General features: G+C 32.4%; 5 protein-coding genes across 7 annotated transcripts; 3 read left to right on the top strand and 2 right to left on the bottom strand.

Moving 5' to 3' along the window:
- The first annotated feature begins 3,261 nt into the window (after positions 1–3,261).
- Nd-b15 (NADH dehydrogenase (ubiquinone) B15 subunit) lies at positions 3,262–5,081 on the top strand. Its single transcript, XM_070301198.1, has 3 exons — positions 3,262–3,463; positions 4,019–4,162; positions 4,257–5,081. The coding sequence occupies exons 1-3, from the start codon at positions 3,332–3,334 to the stop codon at positions 4,323–4,325; spliced, it is 345 nt and encodes a 114-aa protein (XP_070157299.1). The 5' UTR covers positions 3,262–3,331; the 3' UTR covers positions 4,326–5,081.
- LOC138936103 (trafficking protein particle complex subunit 5-like) lies at positions 4,533–5,528 on the bottom strand. Its single transcript, XM_070301197.1, has 3 exons — positions 5,239–5,528; positions 4,852–5,161; positions 4,533–4,751 (listed from the first exon to the last, which is right to left on the bottom strand). The coding sequence occupies exons 1-3, from the start codon at positions 5,403–5,405 to the stop codon at positions 4,653–4,655; spliced, it is 576 nt and encodes a 191-aa protein (XP_070157298.1). The 5' UTR covers positions 5,406–5,528; the 3' UTR covers positions 4,533–4,652.
- Positions 5,529–5,725: 197 nt separating this feature from the next.
- On the bottom strand, positions 5,726–10,096 carry LOC138936102 (tRNA (34-2'-O)-methyltransferase regulator WDR6-like). The gene is made up of 13 exons (XM_070301195.1): positions 9,936–10,096; positions 9,603–9,789; positions 9,354–9,524; positions 9,118–9,262; positions 8,820–9,044; positions 8,342–8,753; positions 8,127–8,273; positions 7,651–8,045; positions 7,383–7,565; positions 6,800–7,320; positions 6,294–6,733; positions 6,045–6,210; positions 5,726–5,963 (listed from the first exon to the last, which is right to left on the bottom strand). Exons 1-13 carry the CDS (start codon positions 10,012–10,014, stop codon positions 5,909–5,911), a joined length of 3,126 nt encoding a protein of 1,041 aa, XP_070157296.1. The 5' UTR covers positions 10,015–10,096; the 3' UTR covers positions 5,726–5,908.
- Positions 10,097–10,111: 15 nt separating this feature from the next.
- Positions 10,112–11,606, top strand: LOC138936101 (putative glutathione-specific gamma-glutamylcyclotransferase 2). Its single transcript, XM_070301194.1, has 2 exons — positions 10,112–10,467; positions 10,742–11,606. The coding sequence occupies exons 1-2, from the start codon at positions 10,333–10,335 to the stop codon at positions 11,264–11,266; spliced, it is 660 nt and encodes a 219-aa protein (XP_070157295.1). The 5' UTR covers positions 10,112–10,332; the 3' UTR covers positions 11,267–11,606.
- A 243-nt stretch (positions 11,607–11,849) lies between these two features.
- Cycg (cyclin G) lies at positions 11,850–23,097 on the top strand. Of its 3 annotated transcripts, none has more exons than XM_070301485.1 (7): positions 11,850–12,133; positions 17,998–18,267; positions 18,495–18,908; positions 19,150–19,395; positions 19,759–19,976; positions 20,075–20,143; positions 20,263–23,097. In XM_070301485.1, the coding sequence occupies exons 2-6, from the start codon at positions 18,118–18,120 to the stop codon at positions 20,115–20,117; spliced, it is 1,071 nt and encodes a 356-aa protein (XP_070157586.1). In that variant the 5' UTR covers positions 11,850–12,133; positions 17,998–18,117; the 3' UTR covers positions 20,118–20,143; positions 20,263–23,097. The 3 variants fall into 3 exon arrangements, with proteins under 3 accessions (XP_070157586.1, XP_070157588.1, XP_070157587.1); XM_070301487.1 differs by lacking the exon at positions 11,850–12,133 and adding an exon at positions 13,979–14,465; XM_070301486.1 differs by lacking the exon at positions 11,850–12,133 and adding an exon at positions 14,483–14,860.
- The last annotated feature ends 242 nt before the right edge of the window (positions 23,098–23,339 follow it).

The raw sequence follows: 23,339 nt of genomic DNA, 5'->3' as shown, positions 1-23,339 counted from the left end.
AAGCAGTGGTATCAACGCAGAGTACTTAATATCAAACGTTATCTTTCTGGTTGACGAAATCACGTGATTGTAAATACTGCGCGTTTCGAGATATTAAAAAAAGAAAAAAAATTATAATCTAACGAAGCAGTGGTATCAACGCAGAGTACTCTTGTATTTTGCATGACAAGCGATTTTATTGAGACGATCACGTGATATAGACAGATTGTAAATATATACGTCTCCATCACGACATCGTTTGGCTTTTGTTCCCGACAATTGAATGTACGATAATTAATTTAAACAAAGACCGACGATACAGAAATATAATCGTTTGGATTGGCCAGCAATGACAATGTTATGTATATAGGGAGGGAAAAAAAAAAACACACGTGCCATACGATTGGCATACGAGTCGTGTTGGTTATCGGTTTTCTAATTTGAATTCTTTAACTAATTATAAGCTTCCTCCTGTTTTACATTTTGTTTCGCGAAGGACGGAAAAATTGCGAGAAAGACAAATGATCCTGTTGCTTCGAGTTTGGCGCTTTTTTTTTTTTTTTTTTTTCATAGATAACATCGTATCTAGATATATTCGCGCGCATCGTGACAGATGCGTCGAGGACGCTCGATTAACCCGAGCAAAGCCTCTAATAGCAAAATATACACCATCCGATTACGAAATCGCTCCGTTTATTCAGGACGCATAAAAGATACACACGTATAGAGAAAACGGATCTTACGCGTATCTGACGATCGAACGTCCTATTATTGCGTTTTATGGATCAAGTACATAATAGATTGCTCTCTCTCTCTCTCTCTCTCGAAACAGATGCTTCGCACGGTTATACAAACTTAAATAGATCACGTCCCGTGTGCAAGAAACGAAACGTATACATATATCAAAGCTTTAGAAGAACAAGAAATGCGAAAAACCAAGTTTATATTCGCTTTAGTAACTTTATACTTCGATCTCTTTGTTTTTTTTCTTTCTCTAGAAATCAATCTACGCAATTTCGAAAGTGGCGAATAATTACCCCGTATGTACTCACCAGAATGTTCTCTCTCTCTCTCTCTCTCTAACGAAAGGAAATGATTAGATTAGCGCGAGTTGCGAGGATCAACCACCTGCGACGAGCGAGCGACGACGACTGACTGACGATAATTTCGCGTCGTCTTTTGTTTGTATTCCTCGATTCCTCCCGAGTCTCCCCCACTCTCCGTCCCAAGCTGAAACGTCATCGTTTTTCATTTACGGCCGTAACAGCCGTAGACTACGTGATTCATTGATGGTCGAGTCGCAGTTCGTTTATTCGTCGAATTCCAACGCGCTGGACGAGTCGTCCCGGACGACCTTTTACACCCTTTGTGAAAACAAGACGCGCCCGATGTATCAGCATGTTTATGTATCATATACGCATGATTATTATACGACACGTTACGCCCGCGAGTCATGTGCTCGCGATAAACGGAATATCAAGTAACCCAGATTCGTAATCGTTTCGAGGGGAAAACTATACGCAGAATGGCTCTTTTTCGAAGGCGGAAAAGATAAACTCGCGATCAAAGCCACTTTGCGATTAATTCCCTATCCTACTGCGTCGTTTTTGAACGATAAATCGAACAATGACAGAAACTATATATGACGCACTGTCTGAGTTTTTCAGAAAACGAAATTAATATAATTCCACTTTCATAAAATTTTTTAAATTTTAGTATCAAAGCATATATAGCTCTTATATATGTATGTGTCGGATTAAAATTAAGAAATTTAAAAAATGTTGAGTCGATCAATTTATTTTCGGCTTTTGACAGACTCTCGTATTGTACATTTATATTCTTTTCTCACATATAAAGAAAAATGATATAAATATGTATATATGTATATGTATTGTATATAGAATTCAGGGTTGGGAACGTTACTTTATAAAAGTAACGCGTTACCGTTACCGTTACTTTTTGTAAAAAGTAACTCGTTTAATGATTTTAAAAAGTAACACGTTATACCGTTACTTGGAAAGTAACGATTCGTTACTTTTTCGTTATGTTTTTGTTTTTCATAATGTTAACCCATACAGCACAGAACATTGCAGCAACATTGCAACATTGCCGCAATGTTGCTACAATGTTGCAATGTTGCTGCAATGTTCTGTGCTGTATGGGAAAATAAGCCATTAGATTATAAAATTATTTAAATGTAATAATCTATGTTACAATTAAAAACTCTAAATTAGTCTCTATATAGTATAAGCGTTTTTTATATTAAACTTATTTAATGATTCTAATTTTTTATGTTAATATCTTTACTTTTTAATACACTTATCTTTATAGGAATTTAAATTGTAATTTACAAATTTCAATTTTGTCGAAAATTTTTATCAAACATTTAAATATTGATATTATTAAGAGTGTATTCCAATATTCACTGTCAGTATTGTAAAATCTATAATTTACGTTACTATAAATTTTCAGTACTGGCAGTGAACTATCAGAATGCAACCTATGATAGAAGGCTACAAAATATTTTTCAAAAAATACATCTATCGAATAGATATAAGATAATAAAGAACCAAAAAATAACGATAAATGTAACGGCTAATTCGTTATCGTTACTGTAAAAATATAACGACGTTACGGTTACCGTTACAAACAGAGAGAAAAGCAACTTTAACGGTAACGACGTTACAAGTAACGCGTTACTTATTTCCAACCCTGCATATATTTACACGAGAAATGTTTTTTTTTTTTTTTTAATATTATTAAATTAAATTTAAATTAAATATTTAATATACAGAAATTAAAAACATTTTTGTCGAGAATTAATATCGTGTGCGATACCTTTTTTGTATATTTTCGAAGAAATCGCAGCGAAATTTAACGCGTGAAATTGTACGTGTTGGAATTCGACGATTCGTAGAATATTTCTGGCTTAAGAAATTGTTTGTCTAACAATAAATGTTATTTTGACACGATACCCATGAAAGTATATTTGAATGGAAATTTCATGACTCGCGAATTTCACGATCGATAAGGCCGGTTCTACAATAAGTCGTTAGCCGTAAACAAATTGACCAACCACAGTCAATTTTTTTTGAAATTATGGACTGTGACGACATACGACTTATTGTAGAACCGGCCTAAAGCGTCGTCTACAATAGAGATTTTAAGCCCTAAGTGACTAATCACAGTCGAGTATTCTTCTCATACTTGATTGTGATTGGTCAATTTCTTAAGGCTTAAAATCTCTATTGTAGACGCCGCATAATAACGCGTCTCGAACGTTTGTTCACGTGATAAAACAGAGAAAGGTGGAAAGGAGCGAGCAAAAGTACGTCGAGAGTGAGGAGAAATCATGTCCTCGAAGAAGGAATATTATAATGTCACGCCGGAACAACGTGAAATTGCGTTATGGAGAGACGTCAAACGCAGAGAATTGCGCGAATTGTACCTGAAGCATTCGGGACACCCGACTAAGAGCCTCCTGGTATGTACACGAAATACCTAGAATCTAACCTCTACAAATATCTGTGATATTTATGTTCGCGCACGATATTTACTATCTCACAATCGAGATATTTTATTTAATATGTTTTATTTACTCGTTTACTCAATTATAACCTATGATGGGTCCCTTGCATCTAACGCTAAATTATAATAAACGACATTTTGATTTTCATGTTGCGTTAGTAAAAATAGCATACATGCTCTCAATATTTTTTAAATGACAGCAATATTCAAGTATAATGACGATGGCGGAGGAGAAATTCATGTTCCGTTTATAAACACGTAACAAATGTAAATGTACATATATAATATTTTGAATATGTTTCATGTTTTATAATTTAGAAATATGTTTGTACAGAAATTATGTAACAGGCTTATGACAAGTCTATTAAACATAGCAGGAGTTATTTTATGCCATGTAATTTAGTAATGTGTCAAAAATAATTTCTTTTTGATAATTTTATTAATAATGTACGAATTAATTTTTTTTTTTTTTTAAATACTTTACTTACAATTACTCATTCTGTTTATGTAGTTCGATACAGGAATATACAGATATGCCGCGGCGAAATCATCGATAGACGAATTTTTTGCACCTACAGTGGTAAATTACATTACAAGAATGGGATTTATTGTGGGTTTTATTGTCGTCACTGCGATCATGTTCAAAAAAAGAAAGGTAAAAGTAGATATTTTTAAGGAACTTGTGATGCATGAAAAATGAATCACGTACTGCAATATTAAGATGTACTTTAACACTGTATTTCCACCAGGATGCACGAGAACATTTATATCGTACCGGGCAAGTCAGTTATGCGGACAGAGATTATAAATTTCTCTAAAATATTAGAGATATAATTATTTAGCAAAATATGAGCATAGTTGTGATGTATCATTGTATAACAAAATAAATTATCAAAACATAATACTAATTTTAAATGTAACACTAGAGAGAACTAAGATTTTTCAAAAAAAAATATAAAGGTTTTTGTTTAAATTTAATTAATCCAGAAAAAAGGCCAGTTTTAAAAATAAAAAATCCATGTATCTAAAATATGTAACTCAATAACTGAGGATCTTATTGATTTATATCTTAATAATTAGGATAAGCTTTATACAGATACATTATATATATATATTCTCTTGATATAGTTTTTTTTCTTTTTCTATTACCGATCTTCAAGTTGCTTATCACGCGCGACAACAGCATCGTCGAATTTAACCATATATGTGGTTCCCTTGTGCCAGTGAGCAGTTACCTTTGCAGGCTGCAAAAATTCAAATATTTTTGCAAATCTTTCATCGCATAAAAGTACATAATGAAAATTAGATTGAATAGACTTCGAATTTGACAGAGAGATTACTTACAAAGCCACAGTCGCAGAGTACAGCTTCCACGATACCGGCGACGAAGGAGGCGCAGTTCAAGCTTCCCTTGTCCTTAGGCACCGATACAAATTTGTTTACCAGAGATTCCTTCTCTATGATGTAATATGTACGCTCGTCATCATTGGCATGTTCCAATTTGTCGGCCTCCCGGCCAAACAAGGACTTCCACATTGTACTTTTGATAAATAACAATACGTTGAGCAATTTTATCTCGCGTTTACCATTCTTTTCTCGCATCACAAGCAAGTCCGTTATCCTGTGGCCAACCTCAGCTCCCATCTCCGCCAATCTATTTGTGATAAATAAAAGATATATTTTAATAAACGGCGAAGGGATTTTTAGGGAAAATTGATTCGTTTCTCTTACTTATTTTGTAGCTCCGGAACGGTGTAGACTCTGTTTTGACAGTACTGTACGAGTTCGGAGAACAAGAGGGCAAAACAACTCAGGCTAACCTCTCCCTTACCTTTGCTCAACGATTTGTCGAGGATACTGGTTCGCGGTCTTATGGCTGATATCGTGATGCTCGACATTTTTAGATAATTATTTCTTATATATTCTCATCACAGATGTCACGTAATTAGTATACTAATATATCGTCAGAAACGCTACAGCTGTCAAATTTATGTTTTCGTGAACATCGCCATTTTTTTTTCTGTAATACAGTCTTGACATCTGACGACACAACGTGGAATTATTTCATCAAGGTAAACGGGCAACGGAGTAGATGACTATTTATATTTTATATTTTATATTTATCTTGAAGAGAAGTTTTTATTTATAGTACAATATAATTATACAATTTTATTATTTTTAAAAAACAATAAACTAATTGTATAATTATATGGTTGTTTCCGCGTTTTATACAAATGTAGTACACAATTCAGTTATCATTCTATTACAATTCTATTACTCGCATTATGTGATTCCTTAGAGATTATATTTACGTATATAATGCTCTGAGATTAGAAAAATGAATAAATAAATGTAATATTGTACAAATATTTGCATAGAAAATATTTTTTGTAACAATTTTTTAGATGGATAATACTTCAAAACCTTTCCCATATATGCACAAGACACTGCTGCAGCTGTAAACACAATATCAATTTTTCTTTTTATCAGGATGAAGTAAGAAATAATAATGACATTTGACAAATCTTTAAACTTACTCATCGGAAGGCCACAAGTCCATGCCTTGCACATCTGTGACAGATGTAAAAACTTGATTCAACATTTTTGCAGATATGATTCCACGGGACCATGAGTAACTGTGGACAATAACTTGCTGATCTATTCCCACACTACATATCTGATCATTGTCTTTAAATTTCAGGCCTATCGATATCAGTTATAAATCTTTAAATTTGTGGAATGTATCATATATATTATTTGCTTAAAACATGATAGTATTTACATACCTGTAATTTGTGCGGAATGTGCGGATGCTGTATTCCATTTAGTTAATATTATAGCTGACAATGCATCGTTTTCCAATATGCAAAGTTGAAAACAAACAAGATTGAGAAGATTGTCGTCGCCACCAGTGACCAAGAGATATTTATTTTCATCTATATGCTTTAAATCGAAAGAATTAATCCCCGACTGATGCAAGCTAAATTCTGCGAAAGGATCGTCATTGAAGTCTATGATATCTTGGTTTGCGATATTTGCATCTTTGTATATTTTCGAGATTATATCGGTAAAATCGAAAAAACGTAATATTCCATCAGTAGTCATTGTTAATATGATTACTTTGGATTTATGTGATAATATGTACATCTTTAAAATACAACGGTCTATATATTTGGTAGATACTTTCAAACATACGTCATTGGTTGTGATACTATATACGAATAATCTGTAACAGAAAATCACAACAATTATTCTATTAGAATGGATAAGCAGATAAAGCGGATCAAGTTACCTCAAGTATCCGTCTGCACAAGCTATAAAGATTAACACATGATTGGCACTCTCAGAAGAATAATGTGTGCAAATATCCATGTAACGCGTTTCTGGTTCCATAACGTAAGATTGCTTAGTTTCTTGCCAAGGTTTTCTGCGACATTGATCTTGTCCATACAGCATATGAGACTTTATATCAGAGCACGATAAATTGTTTGATAATATCCGACCTTTATGTTTAAGTCTTATTTCCCAAATTTTCAATTGCGCTCTTCCTCCGCCAGAAAAAATTAAATATTTGCTGTTTAAATCATCGTTTTTTTTAAATTTAATGATGCTTATGCATTTTATGCCCGAAAGATGACCGTCAAAGTTTCCTAAATTATGGAAGACACTATGGGAATTATCTTCAAATGATTCACAAATGGAGCTTACACGAAGAGTGCAGTCTTCTCCGCCAGATATGAAAATATCTTGTTTAAAAGAACCGAGTCTCGAAATATGTTGCAAGCAATATGTCTCCTTTATGTGAAAACCATTCTAGAAAAACAATAATATTAGTCTAGAGACAATTGTTTTCCAAACAATTTAGTATTATATACCTGTAAAATGGGAAAAGATGCTGAAGATAGAGGATAATCAAAAATGTAAATCTGCTTATTTTGAATATAAATGAAACTTGTTGTTTCATCCAATATCATACAATCCCACGATCTATGACCGCCACCACAAGGAACTCTGATTAGTATGCTTTCAGTTGACAAATTATATATTATAAATTCCACCTGTGCGAAAATAATTGTGATAAAATTTTTTTCCAGTTTCTTGAATATATATTTTATATCTATTTTATACATATTTAATTTATACCTCTTTAAAACCAAATATGAAAGGAGTACAGTGTCCATCAACTGATTTTAACATTCCACTAATCCAGTCTATTGGCATCTTTTTTCTATGCAGCATCAATAAGGGCTTTGAGTCGTTTTTATTCAGTTCGTAAAATCTCAACATTCCATCGCGTCCAGTTGTCATTAACTTTTCTTCCCATCTAGCAAACGATTGGACTCCTATTTTACCGTGGACTCTATTGAGTACTTGAACAGGTTTTTCAATATCCTTATTTGCCTGCCCATTCAACTTGTATACATAAACATTCCCAGCTCTATCTCCACATACTAACAATTGTTTGTAAATTGTAGCTGCAGTCAGCCAACGTTCTCTACTGGGAGGTAATACAAAATGTGCGTCCATATGAATCCCAGCTATATAAAAAAAACAATCAAATAGTAATAATATATTTGTTTCCAGACATTTCAACATAGTTGTATATATAATATACACACCATCGATTGTAAAGGTAAATATTTTCAAAAGACCATTTGCTCCACATACTATTAAGCTAGCATATCCCAACCAGTGCAGAGAAAAGATTTGTGATTCCATTATTCTTTCTTCGATAATCCGAGATACAAATCCGATAACACAATCCGCTAATACATTTTAATTTAATGATCTGATTAAAGGAGAATTTGAGTGAAAGAAATGATATACTTTATACCTCGATATATCGTTATGCATCCTTCTCTAGATGCAAAAGCAACAAAGGAACGATTTGAAGAAACTTGCATGATATAATAGCTGCGATGTATTTCTGAGCTTAGAGAATATTTTGTACGCAGCATTTTTTCTTTGTCGTAACAAAACAGCATCCCACTTTCATCAAAAACCAATAATGTGCCATTCCTCAAATAGGATATACATTTAGGATTGTTATGCGTGTCATTACTAGACAGAGAAATTATTTTTGGATTAATATGGCGCGTGGTTTGCCACATATATATAGATCCATCAGCTCCACCCGTGAATATTCTTTTATTGTCTTTGGATATATCGATACTCCATATAGATGCTCCATGATGGACTTTATTAAGTAGATTACCTGAGAGCGACCATGTGCACATAAGTGAATCCTATGAAACAACAAAAGATTAATATAAAAATAAGTTATAATTTTGTACACATTATTTAAATCTCACCTCTCCTATTGTCACAACAATATCATCTCTGATTATAGCTTTCCAGACTCTTGCTGTATGCACAAACATTGTTTTTACTGGAATTATTTTTGCTAAGTGCCAATTTAAATTATTGCTTTCAGGATTCTTATTTTTCATCACTTTCCAGAACCTGACACTTCTATCATCGGATGTAGAACAAATAAGCCGCGAACATGGATCATAAATAACAGAGAAGATCACACCCTAGAATAAGATTAATAAGATAAATAAGATTTTTTTTATATTTTCTTATCCCTTTAAATACAAACACACCAACCTTGTGTCCTATTAAACGATGCAAAACTGGCATTCTTTCATTAATATCATAGTTGTCTATTTTCCATATTAAAATTTCTTGAAATACTGTTCCACTAAAAATGACTAAGTTTTCTTGAGAAGTTCCTGATATAGATCCACCATAGCTGTATATTAATTAAGAAAAACATTGCCATATTTCAAATAAATATCAATCATTTTTGCGAGAATTAATAAAAAATTACTGCAAAAGGATACAGTATGCATTTTTCTTTACAATGCACATCTTGAAAAGTTTTTTCAAATATATTATATAAGCATAAATAATTATGGGCAAAAAGAATTGCCAATTGCATTTGTTCCTTAACAGATATCCACTCTGCAGCAATTATCCAGTCATTCAATTGATCAGTGCTTTGTTTTTCAAATCTATAAACAGGAAATTATATATTGTCCTACAAAATCATTATTATATATATTTTTTATTTTATACTTAAATATACTCACATCATTTCTCCTTTTTGATTAATAATGTTGCAGATACATATAGACTTGGCACCAAATACAGCTAATGTATTTGGTCCTACCACAATGCCATGTATATTATTTGGATATAAACAATCCAATTTATCTCTCAATTCATAATTTTCACCAAACTTGGAATGCTGGAAGACATAGAGCGTGGGCCCCATACCTGTATTAATAATAGATAAGTAATCTCTGTAATAAGTTTTGATGATTTATAATATTCTACAATCTGTCAAATGCAAATGTGGACAATTTTGTAGACAGTTTTTTTATTAGACTAATGGAAAAATCTTTGGTATCATATCAACTAACCCACGAGTATGAGATTTTTTATGCATCGTATAGCGAGAACGTTTGTACGTGACAGTTTGGAAATCATAATCTCGCACATACGGTGATTTATAAATTATTTCGTTATAAAAGAACGTGCATCGTCAATTTATTAAATATGTATAAATGTGTATGCCCTGTGGTTCAAATGTTCAAAAGAGTCCTCGATAAAGAGGTTACGTTCGTGTGGCGACACGCGTCAGACGTGATAACATGGGGCATAACTTCCAAGTGGATACTTTTGCAAATTATGCTGCAACATTGAAAAACGATCTCATCATTCGAAACGTTAGACGGAGTCCGCACTGGCGCGCGACATAATCATTGTTATCGTCGACGAAAAAGGTCTCCCGCGAACGTCAAGAGTGAGCGAGCGAGCATGTGGGTGTTTGGTTATGGTTCCTTGATATGGAAAGCGGACTTCCCATATGAGAAGAAGCTCGTCGGCCATATCAAGGGATACGTTAGACGCTTCTACCAGAAAAGTACCGATCATAGAGGAGTGCCTAACAAGGTACGTATTTCCTGAAGAAAAGTGAAAAGGCAATTTTGACATTGCAACATTCGCAGTTTGTCACTTTTTAAATATGTGTGTATCTTCTTTTAATTATTTAAAATAATTATTTTCAAAAAAATTTAAATTATTTGAAATATCATAATTCTAATCATATTTCAAATAATATTTCTTTTACATACACGCTGCTCTACTTAGAATAGAATACACTCTTCAAAGATGGTCAATGATTTTTGCGACTTAATATAATTTGCTTTTTCTTTTCTTTTTTTAGCCTGGACGTGTAGTAACACTGCTCACCTCCACTAATCCCAACGACGAGGTATGGGGACTAGCGTACAAGATATCCAATGAGAACATAGATAATGTAGTCAATCATTTGGATTTTCGAGAGAAGGGTGGTTATAAGAAGAAAACCGTCCTTTTTTATCCCTGCAATTTCTCCAAATCTGTCCAAAGCACCTCTAACGCTAATGTCTTTTCGAACGATCTCATGCAGACGAGCATTTCGACAGCGTCTTTGTCGAACGCTTCAGATGAAGCACCGTTCTACCTCACCATTTATATAGGCGAAGAAGATAATCCAAATTATGCTGGTACGGAGAATATAGATACCATCGCGAATCATATACTTGTTTCGCGTGGTATCAGTGGTTCTAACACGGAATATCTCTACAAACTGGCATCCGCGATGCGTATGATAGCTCCTGGTGTACAAGACGAACATCTGTTTGCTTTGGAAAGAGCCGTAAAACAGCTAGAGGAGGAGGGAGATAATGAATCACAAGAATCGGATTAATTTTCATAAAAAGTTATGATAGTGTAAAATGGTGTATCGGAGTGTAGGAAAATATGGACAATTGCATCATCAATCAATTTTTTCGAGTCCATTTAATTTAATTTTCCATTTTTAGCTTATATATAGAGAATATTTATGGTTAAGATATTTATGAAACAAACTGTATTAGTACTTTTAATATGGTCCAAACTTAAAGATAGCTTTAATTACAATTAGTAAGTCGAGATTCTTGATGCAATTGACCGAGAATTAAAAAAACGAAACGCGTTATTGCATTGTCCAAAGTACTAACAGGAAAATTTATACCATAAGAATTGCAAAACATTTATAATAACCGACGATGACGAATAAATTATCTTATTTATTAATGAAATAAATTATATTTTCATACACAATATAGTCGCAATTTTCATGTGACAATGATCTTAACGTTCTTATGTATTAACAATTTGATAAGAAGGAAGTTTGTGATTTTGTCAAAAATTGCAATTATATAGTAACAATTTACACCATAACTTTTATATAAACGTTTCTACGAATAGTAAAATTAACATATGATAAGCTTATGAAAAAAAAGAAAAATTTCTCTTTTGAAAAGTTGAAGTTTGAATTTCCCGCCACACGAAACTTTCGTGGAAGCGCGTTGGCGCTCAACGATCAGCTGTATCGGTGGCGTAATAAAAAAGGGAAGGGGGAGGGGGAAGGGAAGGTTTTTTATTGTTCGACCGACCATCAACAGCTCCGATCCAGGATCAGTTTGGACAGTATCTTTGTTCGGTTTCTGTTTATCCTCTTGGACCCCGAGAAACAAGACGCAGGCCAAGATTGGATGATTCGTTGACGCGAAGGCGTTTCGGACGCATCCGGGTGAGTGATCTTTTATCGTCAATTTAACTGCGTTTCGTTCTCGATGTTATGAACAATGTAAAAGAGTCAATCTCGAGCTACGAAGAATGTTTCGGTCAATTGAAGGTTTTCATTGCGCGCATTTTTCTCGCAGTCTCTATTTTTCCTTTCTTTTATCTTTAACGTTCAAATATACGCACTCATTGTCTTTCGAACATGAAAAGAATGCAGCCGAAAATTTATAAAGTAAATTATTTTTAATTCTAATCGAATATTATTTTACCTTGCATTTATTCTTTGTGTAATGATGGAGTTGCGTCATGTGTCATAAAAAGATCGTTCCATTCAAATTCGTTCAAAAAAAAAAAAAAAAAAAATTACCGATAGCGTTACACTTATATTGATATGCGTTTTACTGTCATTTCCAAGATGACATTTAAAATTCACGAGTTACAAGAGAGAAGGAAATGAAGGGGGGGGGGGGGGGGGCAAATAATAACACGGTATCGCGTACAAGATGACCAGTATCAAAAATATCTTTCGGGTTGCGATAAACTTGTTTTTTTTTTTTTCTGTCGCGCGTTATTGATATTGATTTTCGCGAATTTAGATAAAGGGAGAGATAAAGCAAGCGTGTGACGCGATTAGCGTGAAACAATCTTCGTCGGATTTTTACGATTAATTCTAAGTTAATTAATATCTTTCCCTTTCGCGACATTTATCTATTGTTAAGTGGTAAATGACACTTGTGGAAAGGTCACGTGGAACTGTTATGATTAACGGGTAAAAATAAACGCGATGACTGCGACGATAAAATTCACAGTCGTATCATAATAATACTCGTAAAATGGTGTTAATAGTCATCGCTGTTTAACTATATATGGTTTATGGCTTATTATGACTTATATAAGAACCTTTATTATTTATTTTATTATTATTCCTGCAATTATTATTTATCTTTATTATTTGATTTATTTATTATATAATGTGTATTCAATTGATATATATATATATAATTCACAATATTTGCTTATCGTTAGTCGGTATTTAGCAAATACATTACATATCTTGTAACGTAGGAAGAGATCGATAAACATTTACGTCTGTACACTGCGTTGAATCCGGGTACATTGAACTCTCGTTGTGTATACAGTGATGACGTAACCTTTAACCTTCTATAATATAAAATGTTTTATTTGATGTATAAAAATTCTGTGCATATTATAATGCTACAAAGTTCACATTTTTATTGCGTTACCTAAAAAAAAAAAAAAAAATTGATCTGACAATTATTATCTTAGTAAAATTAAATTTTATATCGCACATTAAACTTTTTAATATCATTTAAGATATAAAAATGTGCGGTTTTACATAATATTTTCTATTTAATATAAAATACTTCGTATAATAATTTTTTATGTATTTTATAAAAAAAAAAAAAAATACGATTCTAATATTTATATTCATTAAATTCATTTTTTTTTAAACTTTGATTTTGATATAATATATTGACATCTTTTCTTTTAAGCATTATATAGGTATAAGTTTCGGAATAGTTTTGGATAGTTGTCTCATTCTTTTGAAAGAAATATGAATTTTTAAACCTCCTTCCTTCACATGCCGCCTTCTAATCGAATTACAAGTTTCTATCACATATTTCACGAATGATTCATGTTCGTTCAGAAGCAGATAAAGAAATATTTTCGAAGCCGAGTGTGAAGTTGCTTCGCGAGAACTTTGTCTAGATCTACAGTAGAATGTTAGATTATCCGCAGTAATACGCTGATATAAATTCAACAATAGAGTCCATTGTCTATCTAATTTGCGTCTATGCTTAAACAGTCACTGCTGGCGTTTCGGCAATGTTAACGTATGTATCTCAGTGATGTATTAATTAATCACTGTTCAATTTTATCTCCATTCTTATATATGCGTTTATTTATCCTCGGAGAGATACGGAGACAATGTACTCGCTTTCTGAAAGCTGCTCGAGAAGCGAGTTTTATGGCGCGAGGGGAATAAAGACTGCAACATTTTCGCATGAATACACGAACTGTTTGTGTATGTGACGTATTTCGTGTGTTCGGGCGTTTTCGCCATGCTCGACCGTCTTCGGTGCTCCCGGCCGTTACTCGTGTCACGCGTGACGTAAAATTTACTCGGATCGGTCAGTCTGTCAATCTCACTCCTACGCGCAGGATAGGTTAGTCTCGCGTAAACCACGTTTTTCTGCTACTCGCGGAGGTGCCTCTACATGCGCGAAAATTTGCATTTGTAAATACATATATATGCGTACTGCGCGTATATATACACGTGCATACATCTGCGTAGTCCGCGAGTTTTCCCGCCAAACGTAAGTCTCCCTTCAACGGTTTCGAGTCATCAAGATTTAAAAAATTCCAGACATTTTACGCGGGGAGAGAAAAAAGTGTTGAGTAAAACATAATTTTCTAGAGATCAGAAATCTCTATAGAGAGAGAGAGAGAGAGAGAAAGAAAGAAACGCATTTATATTTTCCTTCTTTTATTTATCGAACAACGAACACATCGGCGCGCGAAAGTGCATCGATGAAAGCCAAGCCGCGAGTTTGACAGTTCTCAACGTGTTGCGTCAGCCGCTCTCTCAACGTGCCTTGGTAGTCGCGCACGTATATGCATGCCTTTGTTCTACGAGATACCGCATACATACTTCTCTGTGATATACGATTGTTTTCTCTGACCTCCTCTGCATTTCCATAAGTGAAGTAGCGTAAGTAGTCGTATGCACTTTTGTACTTGTTGGGAACGAATCGCGGGATCATTACGCGCCGTTTTCCCGCCAAGTTCCTGTCCCGTTGCACTTCGTTTTACGTGGGAAATATACTTTATATTATGGTTCGTTTATCTCACACGCAGGATAACACGTAAGATTTTTTCTAAATTCACATACACGCGATTCTAATACATCGGCTTGAGAGAAAACCGCGAATTCTTTCTACGAACATTACGGAATGATATTTTTAATAATATTCTTCGTTCGTCTCTTTTGGAGAATATATTTAACACGCTTTTCGTTATAATAATAATAAAAATTATTACAGCTCATATTATCGATGATCTTGTATATTTGTTTGATTTTGATAACTTAATTGAACATCGTGTTAAAGTATGAACTTCGCGGCGCGGAATTGATAATTTTGTTTAGCTATCTTTCAATATCTTTGCATTCGCGTTTATTCTATTTCGTCGAAGGAATCTTCGTATACCGTCGAGAATGTCCGAGTCTTTCATTCTTCTTGCGACAAGAAGGCCAATCAATTCGAGTGATAAATCACGATAATATTCTAAAATAAGACAGTTCTGGAAGACAATGTTCAATATAAAAATTTAAAAAATAAATTGTTTAATATATCTATTATATTTTGCAATGAACGGATGGGGCAGAGAGACATTAATGTTTAAAAATTATTTAATTGCGTGTACATTGATATATATTTTATCGATTTATAAGATATATATATTTTGTTTCTCATTCTTTAAATCATAATTTCAAACTTTTATTTTTTACGATAATATATCATTGTGTGTATGTTTCGGCTCTCATTATCATTTATTGTAAAGTTTTTTTTTAAGTTGAGATGTTATCACACTGACGACTCGAACATTCTCGACGGTATACCAAGATTTCTTCGAGAATAAACGCGAATGCAAAGATATCGAAACGGAAATAGCTGAAAAAAATTATCAATTTCGCGACGTGAAATTCATTAAATTAACACGACGTTCAATTAAATTATCGAAATCATACAAATCACACAGAATCATCAGTAATGTGAGCAGAAATAATTTTTATTATTATAACAAAAAATTAATTTTTAGAGACAAGAGATTTTCAATATTGCATCAGAATGCATTGCTAAAACCTTGTCGCACATTCGTGTGCGCCATGTAATAGAACCTTGGAATAAAATCGCATTATATTATATGGAGTGCACAAATTACCCTAATAATATTAAAATTTTTATCGTATATCTTAAAAGAAATAATCAAAATAATAAAAATAATTCTCTAACTAATATAATTTCGATTTGTTTGTATAAGAATTCTGACGAAATTTCGTGTATTTCGATTTTTTGATCAGTGATCTGGAAAAAATTAATTAAGCGATTAGCGTTTAACCTGGCAATCGAGCTTCGATTAAAAGGAAATTGATATTTAATTGAACGAATACGCGATTTGTATATAAAGAAGACTGTGATGTTCAGAGCATTCTCTCTTTTTCTCTCATTTTAAGAAATTAAAAACATGTTTTTCTTTCGTTTTTTTTAATCAACAGTTATCATATGTCGACGCTATATCGGAGAAGAGATAAAAATGCGGATACGTGTAGCATACATTAAACAATCTTATATTCGACAAAGAAATATTTCAACAAAATTTGTTTCCGACATTTCACTTTTGTTTGCAGCGCTTAAATCTCGCTGTTCTTTGCTTTTATCGCTTCGAATGTTTGTTTAAAAAAAAAAAAAAAAAAATCATTATTTCATTGTCTCTCTCATTCGATTCGCGATCAACAGTCAATGCGTGACCATGAAACCACAATTGATGATTCTGACGCAAATATATTTTCGGCGATAATATACATATTTCTCGTCGATAGACGAAACTTCGTCATGATGTCAGATCACATAAAATTGCCGATAAACATCTAAAATTTCGCTTAATTTAAAAATTATGCCTTTAACTTTTAATTTGAGAATTATGTTTTATCTTATATCAACCACCATATATATTAAATTCAATTGCTGTATTTGAATAAATATTAAAATAATTAATATTTAAATAATTAATTATTATTTAATTAATATCTAAATTCAATTGCTGTATTTTTCAGATACTTACTCGACTCGATCTCGTGTAAATTTTCTTTAAATTTATTTAAATCAGAGAAAAAATACAATATTGTGATAATAATGTATTTAAGTTGCAGTAAAATTATGGTGTTATATATACCCCGAAGTATTTTTATAGAAAAATTTTATTAGATTGTAAACATGTGTGTATATGTGTGTGTGTGTATGTGTATGGGCATCGACTTTATTATTATACATATAAAATATCGGATTTAGAAATATCATCATATAGATTCTTCTGGCAAGAGTCATTTGAATATATGTTTCACAATACAATCTTTGTCCTCGCTTTTGAAAGTGTACTTTAACGTCGATCGTGAAGCCGGTTTCTCGTTCTTTCTTTTTCTTGTTTAAATTGTTTTGTATTTATATTTCGATTCTTTCGCATTGTTACGTCTGGAGATGATCACGAGAGTGAAAGAGGAGTCGAGGTACATGCTTCACCAGAGGATCGTGCATTCTTGAAACTCTCTCTTTCCAATCGGGTCGATGTGCATGAAGAAGCACGTAATATTTTCTGTATGTCGTCTATATGACCAGTTACGCTAAAAGAAAAAAAAAAGAAAAAAAAACTCGGTCGATCTTGCATAATCATCAATCTGTTCCCGCGTGACGCACGGTTATTTTAGTGACGTAGGCGTGATGGTAAAACGTATCTTTGTGTAATATAAAATCGCCGTGCGCGTGTGACTTGGATTAATAACGAGAATCATTTGAAGCTTCTGAAATATTTTTATCGGATAGAAATGGAATTTCAAAAAAATTGAAAGTTAAATGCGATAAAAATTCTAGCTTTACTACTCTCTAGCTTTATTTCTTTTGAAGTATCTTATGCTCGTTGACAGATAATCTACTTCAGATTCAAGTTAAGTTTTGAGTCGTATAGAAGATGATATCATGTGAAGTTAATAATAATATTTTTCCCAAAATATAAATCTTTTTATTTGTCATGATATCTATGAAATTAACGATATTTTTGTATGATGTTTTACAGATACAAGGCTAGCCAGCTGCGTCATTCTTGTTTTGTGTGATTCTTCTCATCAGCTATACTACATCTTTAGCTGTCAAGTGTCTTATGTTAGTCGAATCGTCGGTGTAGTTAGCTGTTGCGATGTCACATACCGCAGGAATGGACACATCGGGCTTGCCTGTACCGGATGCAATCCCATCCCTCGAACAATTGCAAGAGGACCTAGTCTTGAACCTCGTCCAGGAGGTTAAATTTCAGCCGAATCTCGATGAATTACCTATCACGATGCAGGTAAAAGTCGCCTTTACACCTGACAATTGACGAAGAAAATATGTAATTAAAATTTTATTATCTTCAGCAAAATATTGCAAGAGAACTAAATTCTTGCTATGACAAAATTTATAGTTGCCATTATCGTTATTTTATATAGCGGGAAAAATTTTATAAAAATTATTCAGATTATTAATAGCATTAACAATTAATAATTAGTTATGAACATTATTATCTATATGTTATAGGACGAGATAAGTATCGCCGCTCGAGATAAATCCGCTTACATACTAAGATGCCTGAAAGTGATGTATGACCTGTCATCGGATGTATTCTTCATGGCGATCAATCTAATGGATTGTTTCTTGACGAGAGTGAGGGCGAAGCAGAAGTACATGGCTTGCATCAGCGTATCCGCCTTTTACACGGCCGCTGTTCAACAGATGCAACCCCTCGACGCCGATCACGTAGTTTCGATCTCACAGTGTAGATGTACTGCCGACGATTTGAAGCGCATGTCGGATAAGATACGGGATAAATTAGAGCGGGTACCCGGTACTCGACCCATCACCGCGCTGACCTTTCTACGGCTGTTCAACAATATGTTCCACGCTGTGGCGAGACAATTGCAACTCGGCGACGTGTATGCCAATATCACCAACGTAAGTAATCATCATCATCTTTCCAATTATTTATTAGATGATAAAAACAAGCGTTACGATCCTCGAAATATTAAACATTAAGTAAAATTCGGCGTGGTTTTGAGTCTACACTAATTTTATTAAAAAATATGTCTTTATTAAAACTTGAAAATAAACTTTTTTCTCCTCGATATGTAAATTGTGACCGCGCTAAACTTGTTAAATTTCATATTTAAAAGGTGCATTGTTTGTTTCGTTTTAGGAATCCGAATTGATTCTCAGATTAGAAATGGTGGCTTGCGACGGCAATTGCGCGAGCCTTAGACCGTCCGAGGTGGCTTTGATATTACTCTGCAGTTACTTGGATGCCGCTGTTAATCGATTGATGAATACGAACACAGACGCCACTGTCAATAATCTATCGCATAACGCACCCATCCCACCGCCATATCAGAGGCTAAGAGATGAACTTATGCAGTTTGCTGCAGAACTTCGAGAGAGATGCAAAGTAAATATCAACACTAAATTTTTTTCGTATTTTTAAGTTCATTATTTATCTCTTACATATGCATAAGATTATTAATATTTTGAATATGGTAAACAATCATTATATACTCAGATTCATCATAGAGTGCAAATCTATCTTTTTTTTTCAATAAAAGATATAAATATCTAAATAAATTGTATGATACAAAAAACAATCCTTGTTTACCTTTTATTAAAATTAGAATTATTTGAATGAATAAAAGTTCTTGAAGTGAGGTAAAAAATAAGAAACAAAACGAGATAAGCAAGAACATTTTCGAAAAGACAGTCCTGTCTTATATCAAATAATTTATTTATTGATTCTCATTAGTTTATGTTTTATCAGATTTCAGAGGAGAGTTTCCGCTCCACTCACGGAGCGGTGAGCACCATATTGGGTAAATATAACGCTCAGGAGCAAACAAACAAAACTCATAAACAGAAATTAATTTGGAGATTGTCGCTGCGAACTGCAGGTGTTTTACGTCCGTCTCAAAACTTCATATCCGAGCTACCCGTTATCGCGGAACATGTCCCATCAGTTCCCTCTCCGAACAAGATCAGGTATGTACTTATTTTTGTAAATTATTATTAAAAGATATTGTACATTATTGTTAGAGAATATGTGGTGCAAATTATTATTATGATTTTTCCTTGAACAGAAAAAATCGTAAATATCGGCGCCGTGGAAATAAGAGATGTTAATACAGCATCGCTAGTTTTTGTTTGAGGTACGATTATTTATAAATTATTTATTGTTAAATTGATTTCTTTGTATAAATTATTATGAGTCTTTGGTATAAGTTTATTATATCATTTTTTTATTTTTCTTTTTTGGATATATTTTCAGGATGCGGCACTAGGAGTTCTCAATGTCTGGTAACGCAGAAAATTTATTTTCTCCAATACAATCAAAGTTTGGCTGGGAGCACAAATGTCGATTTACACATCACAATACGTAATAATTTTCCTTAGATATTTCGTTTGTGTCGTCCGCTGAGATTATACATACTGGTGGAACGTAAGTTATATTTATCTTGCTAAATAATAGTTACATAGTTCCGCCAATATGTAAATTATCATTATGGTTCGTACATTAATCTGTTTTTTTCATCGCATTGCATTCATCGCAAATAGTTTAATATTTTACAAAGGAAACAAGATTTAAGCCCTGTTCCAATAGTAAGATCGAATACTAATCGATATTATATAAGGGGCTTCATAGAAAAGTGGGGGGCAGATACACACTGTGAAGAGCAGCAGTATCAACATACGAATCATTAAAAAAAAATTGAAATTAATGTGATACAATGTCCATTACATAATTAGTGTCATCTAATAGGATCAATACATTGCTAAAATTATATATATCTATAATTATATATATTTACAAAATGCTTTAAACGAAAGAGGAAAGTATAAAAGAAGAGATATAAATAGGAAGAAAAATTGCGGAAGTGTTGAAACTTACGTATAATATAAAACGATTATTAGAGGAAAAGATATTATATTAATTTGATATAATTAACAAGAGAATTGCCGAACGCGCTAAAATTTATGTTTATCGAGTTTAGCAAAAGAAAAAAATATTTTACTGAGGTTAGTTTTGTGTTTTGAAATATTCTGTGTCTTGAAATATTCGCTTCTCTTTCATCGTCATCCACATTGAGCGAATCAAATAATCGATAAAGTGTACATAAATTACACTGAACATATTTCTTGATGTTTTTATTCAGCGATATTTCAAGATACGCAGAATGTATTTATAAACCAAAGTGTCCCAGATGAATTTTGTTGTCAATTTTAATGGAGAAGATAAAAAAAAATGATTTATATATGTATTTTAAAAATATTTTGTATTGTCTTATTTTATAAAAGCTGTATTTTAATTGACATTGTATAACAATCTGCTGAAAAACATGTCCAGACATGACCATTTTTCAATTCCATAAAAAATTATATCTCACGCACATTACTTGGAATTAACTTGTATTCGTTTTAAATTACTTCCACAGTAATAATAGAAAATCTTGTTACTGATCTGTTAATTTTTACGATTATATATGTATTATTTAATTCATCGCGACAATTTTATTTAGAAAGCATCAAGAAAACGCAATGGAAAAATACTCTGTGGCTGATCTATCACAGTTTCTCTTATCAGTTTAGAAATGATTCTTACTTTAACAAAATGTGAGAGAATAGAGAGATACAATATGAAAGCAAACGCAAATGACACGTCATAACTCGAGCGAATGAATAGCTTTATTCGGCAAGAATACGTTAAATTTTTCATGTACTAAACAATCTATATGCATATTTTTTATTTTTATTTCTTATAGATTCTCATATTATGCATCAAAATAGTATATAACCGTTATTCGTAATTCACTCATACAACTTGGAGAACTTGTCTGCGAATTGTATGCAAAGAAAAAAAAGAAGCGAAATTGCTGATTCATATAGTTTCTCTAATCTTAGCCAGTTTATGCTAGTCATAACTTCATACCTTCTGATTATGATTTGTGAAAATACATTCTCTTAGTGCCTCATGGCATCCCGTATCAAAATACACCGAGCAAATTTTATTCCAATCTCTGTTTCTGTGATGACCAGCACCATGAAAGTATTCGGAAAGTATTTAATCACCGACGTTCTTACTGGAAGCGAAAGCTGAAATATCCTACAAGTATGTAAGTGTAAGGTGATTATTTATAGATTTGAGACTGCGAGAATGAGAAGTCTGACATCATAATATTAAATTCTTTTTCGATTTGTAATACAGTGTTGCGTATGAAGAGTTCTTTTCATGGAAATATTTCTCTATTTGTCATATACATATATCTGATCTTTATTTTACATAAATCAAATTATACCATTATAACATAGAAGTACAATACTTATATTTTAAAAAGTCCAGTTTTTTTTTCTCGTCAGTATTATAAGCTATAAATTTACTGGATATAAAATTATCTGGATATAATTAATATTGCGTGTTTTTTGGAGAATGTCCTTTTACAGAATGTTATATGTAAGAAGTCAAACGGTGCATTTGCATTTTACATATTGTATAAACGCGAAATTTATTATCTTTTCAAAAATATATAAATAATTTTGTTTTTATATATTTCTTAACGATTTATTTTTCTTTTTATATAATTGTTATATGCATTCATATGAGATGGACACAATATTCAATTGTAATGTTACCATCAATCATTACCGCATCGTTATCAATACTCATTAAATGATAATCGTTTTTGATTATACGAAATATCATATGTGTCACAAAATATCACTCTCATTGTAAAATCATTGCATAGAAGCGCAAATACAGGCGTTTTTACCCGTATTATATCTTTGATGTGTATAGATTGTATAAAAAAAAACTGTAACCAACGATAAATTCCAAAAAGCAAAAATTCTAAAAGGTGATTTATATTTGAGTACAATTTTAGCTTTTAATATCTTTTACAAATACTCGATTTGAAATGTGTATATATATCTATCTATGATAAGTATAAATAAGTTATTTTTTTAAGATTTTTCGCCCAATTTTATTTTTTGTGATTAAACTAGGGACTAAAAAGATAATCATCTCAAAGAAAATCGTTTATAATGAGATATATATTGTATTTAAAAAAAAGAGAGAAAGTTATCTTTTGCGTATGAGCTGTTAATATTATTCTATCATAACGAAAATCGAATTTGTAAAACGCATACAAGACCAGTTTATAATAAAATTATATAAAAATATTTATAAAGTATATATTTAATTAATATATAATAGCAAAATATTTGTCTCGCGCGAGATGAAATTTTTTAAAAGGATAAGAAATATATTACAAATTCATGTATTTTGCTAAATTATTATTTTCCAAACGCGATGAGAATTATTCTAAATGAAGTTTTGAATATATTTCTCGA

This window comes from Polyergus mexicanus, unplaced genomic scaffold (genome assembly GCF_030449975.1).
Source record: "Polyergus mexicanus isolate NDT 795.1 unplaced genomic scaffold, iyPolMexi1.0 SCAF_9, whole genome shotgun sequence".
NCBI lineage: Eukaryota > Metazoa > Arthropoda > Insecta > Hymenoptera > Formicidae > Polyergus > Polyergus mexicanus.
This window is presented reverse-complemented; position numbering and strand designations above follow the sequence as displayed.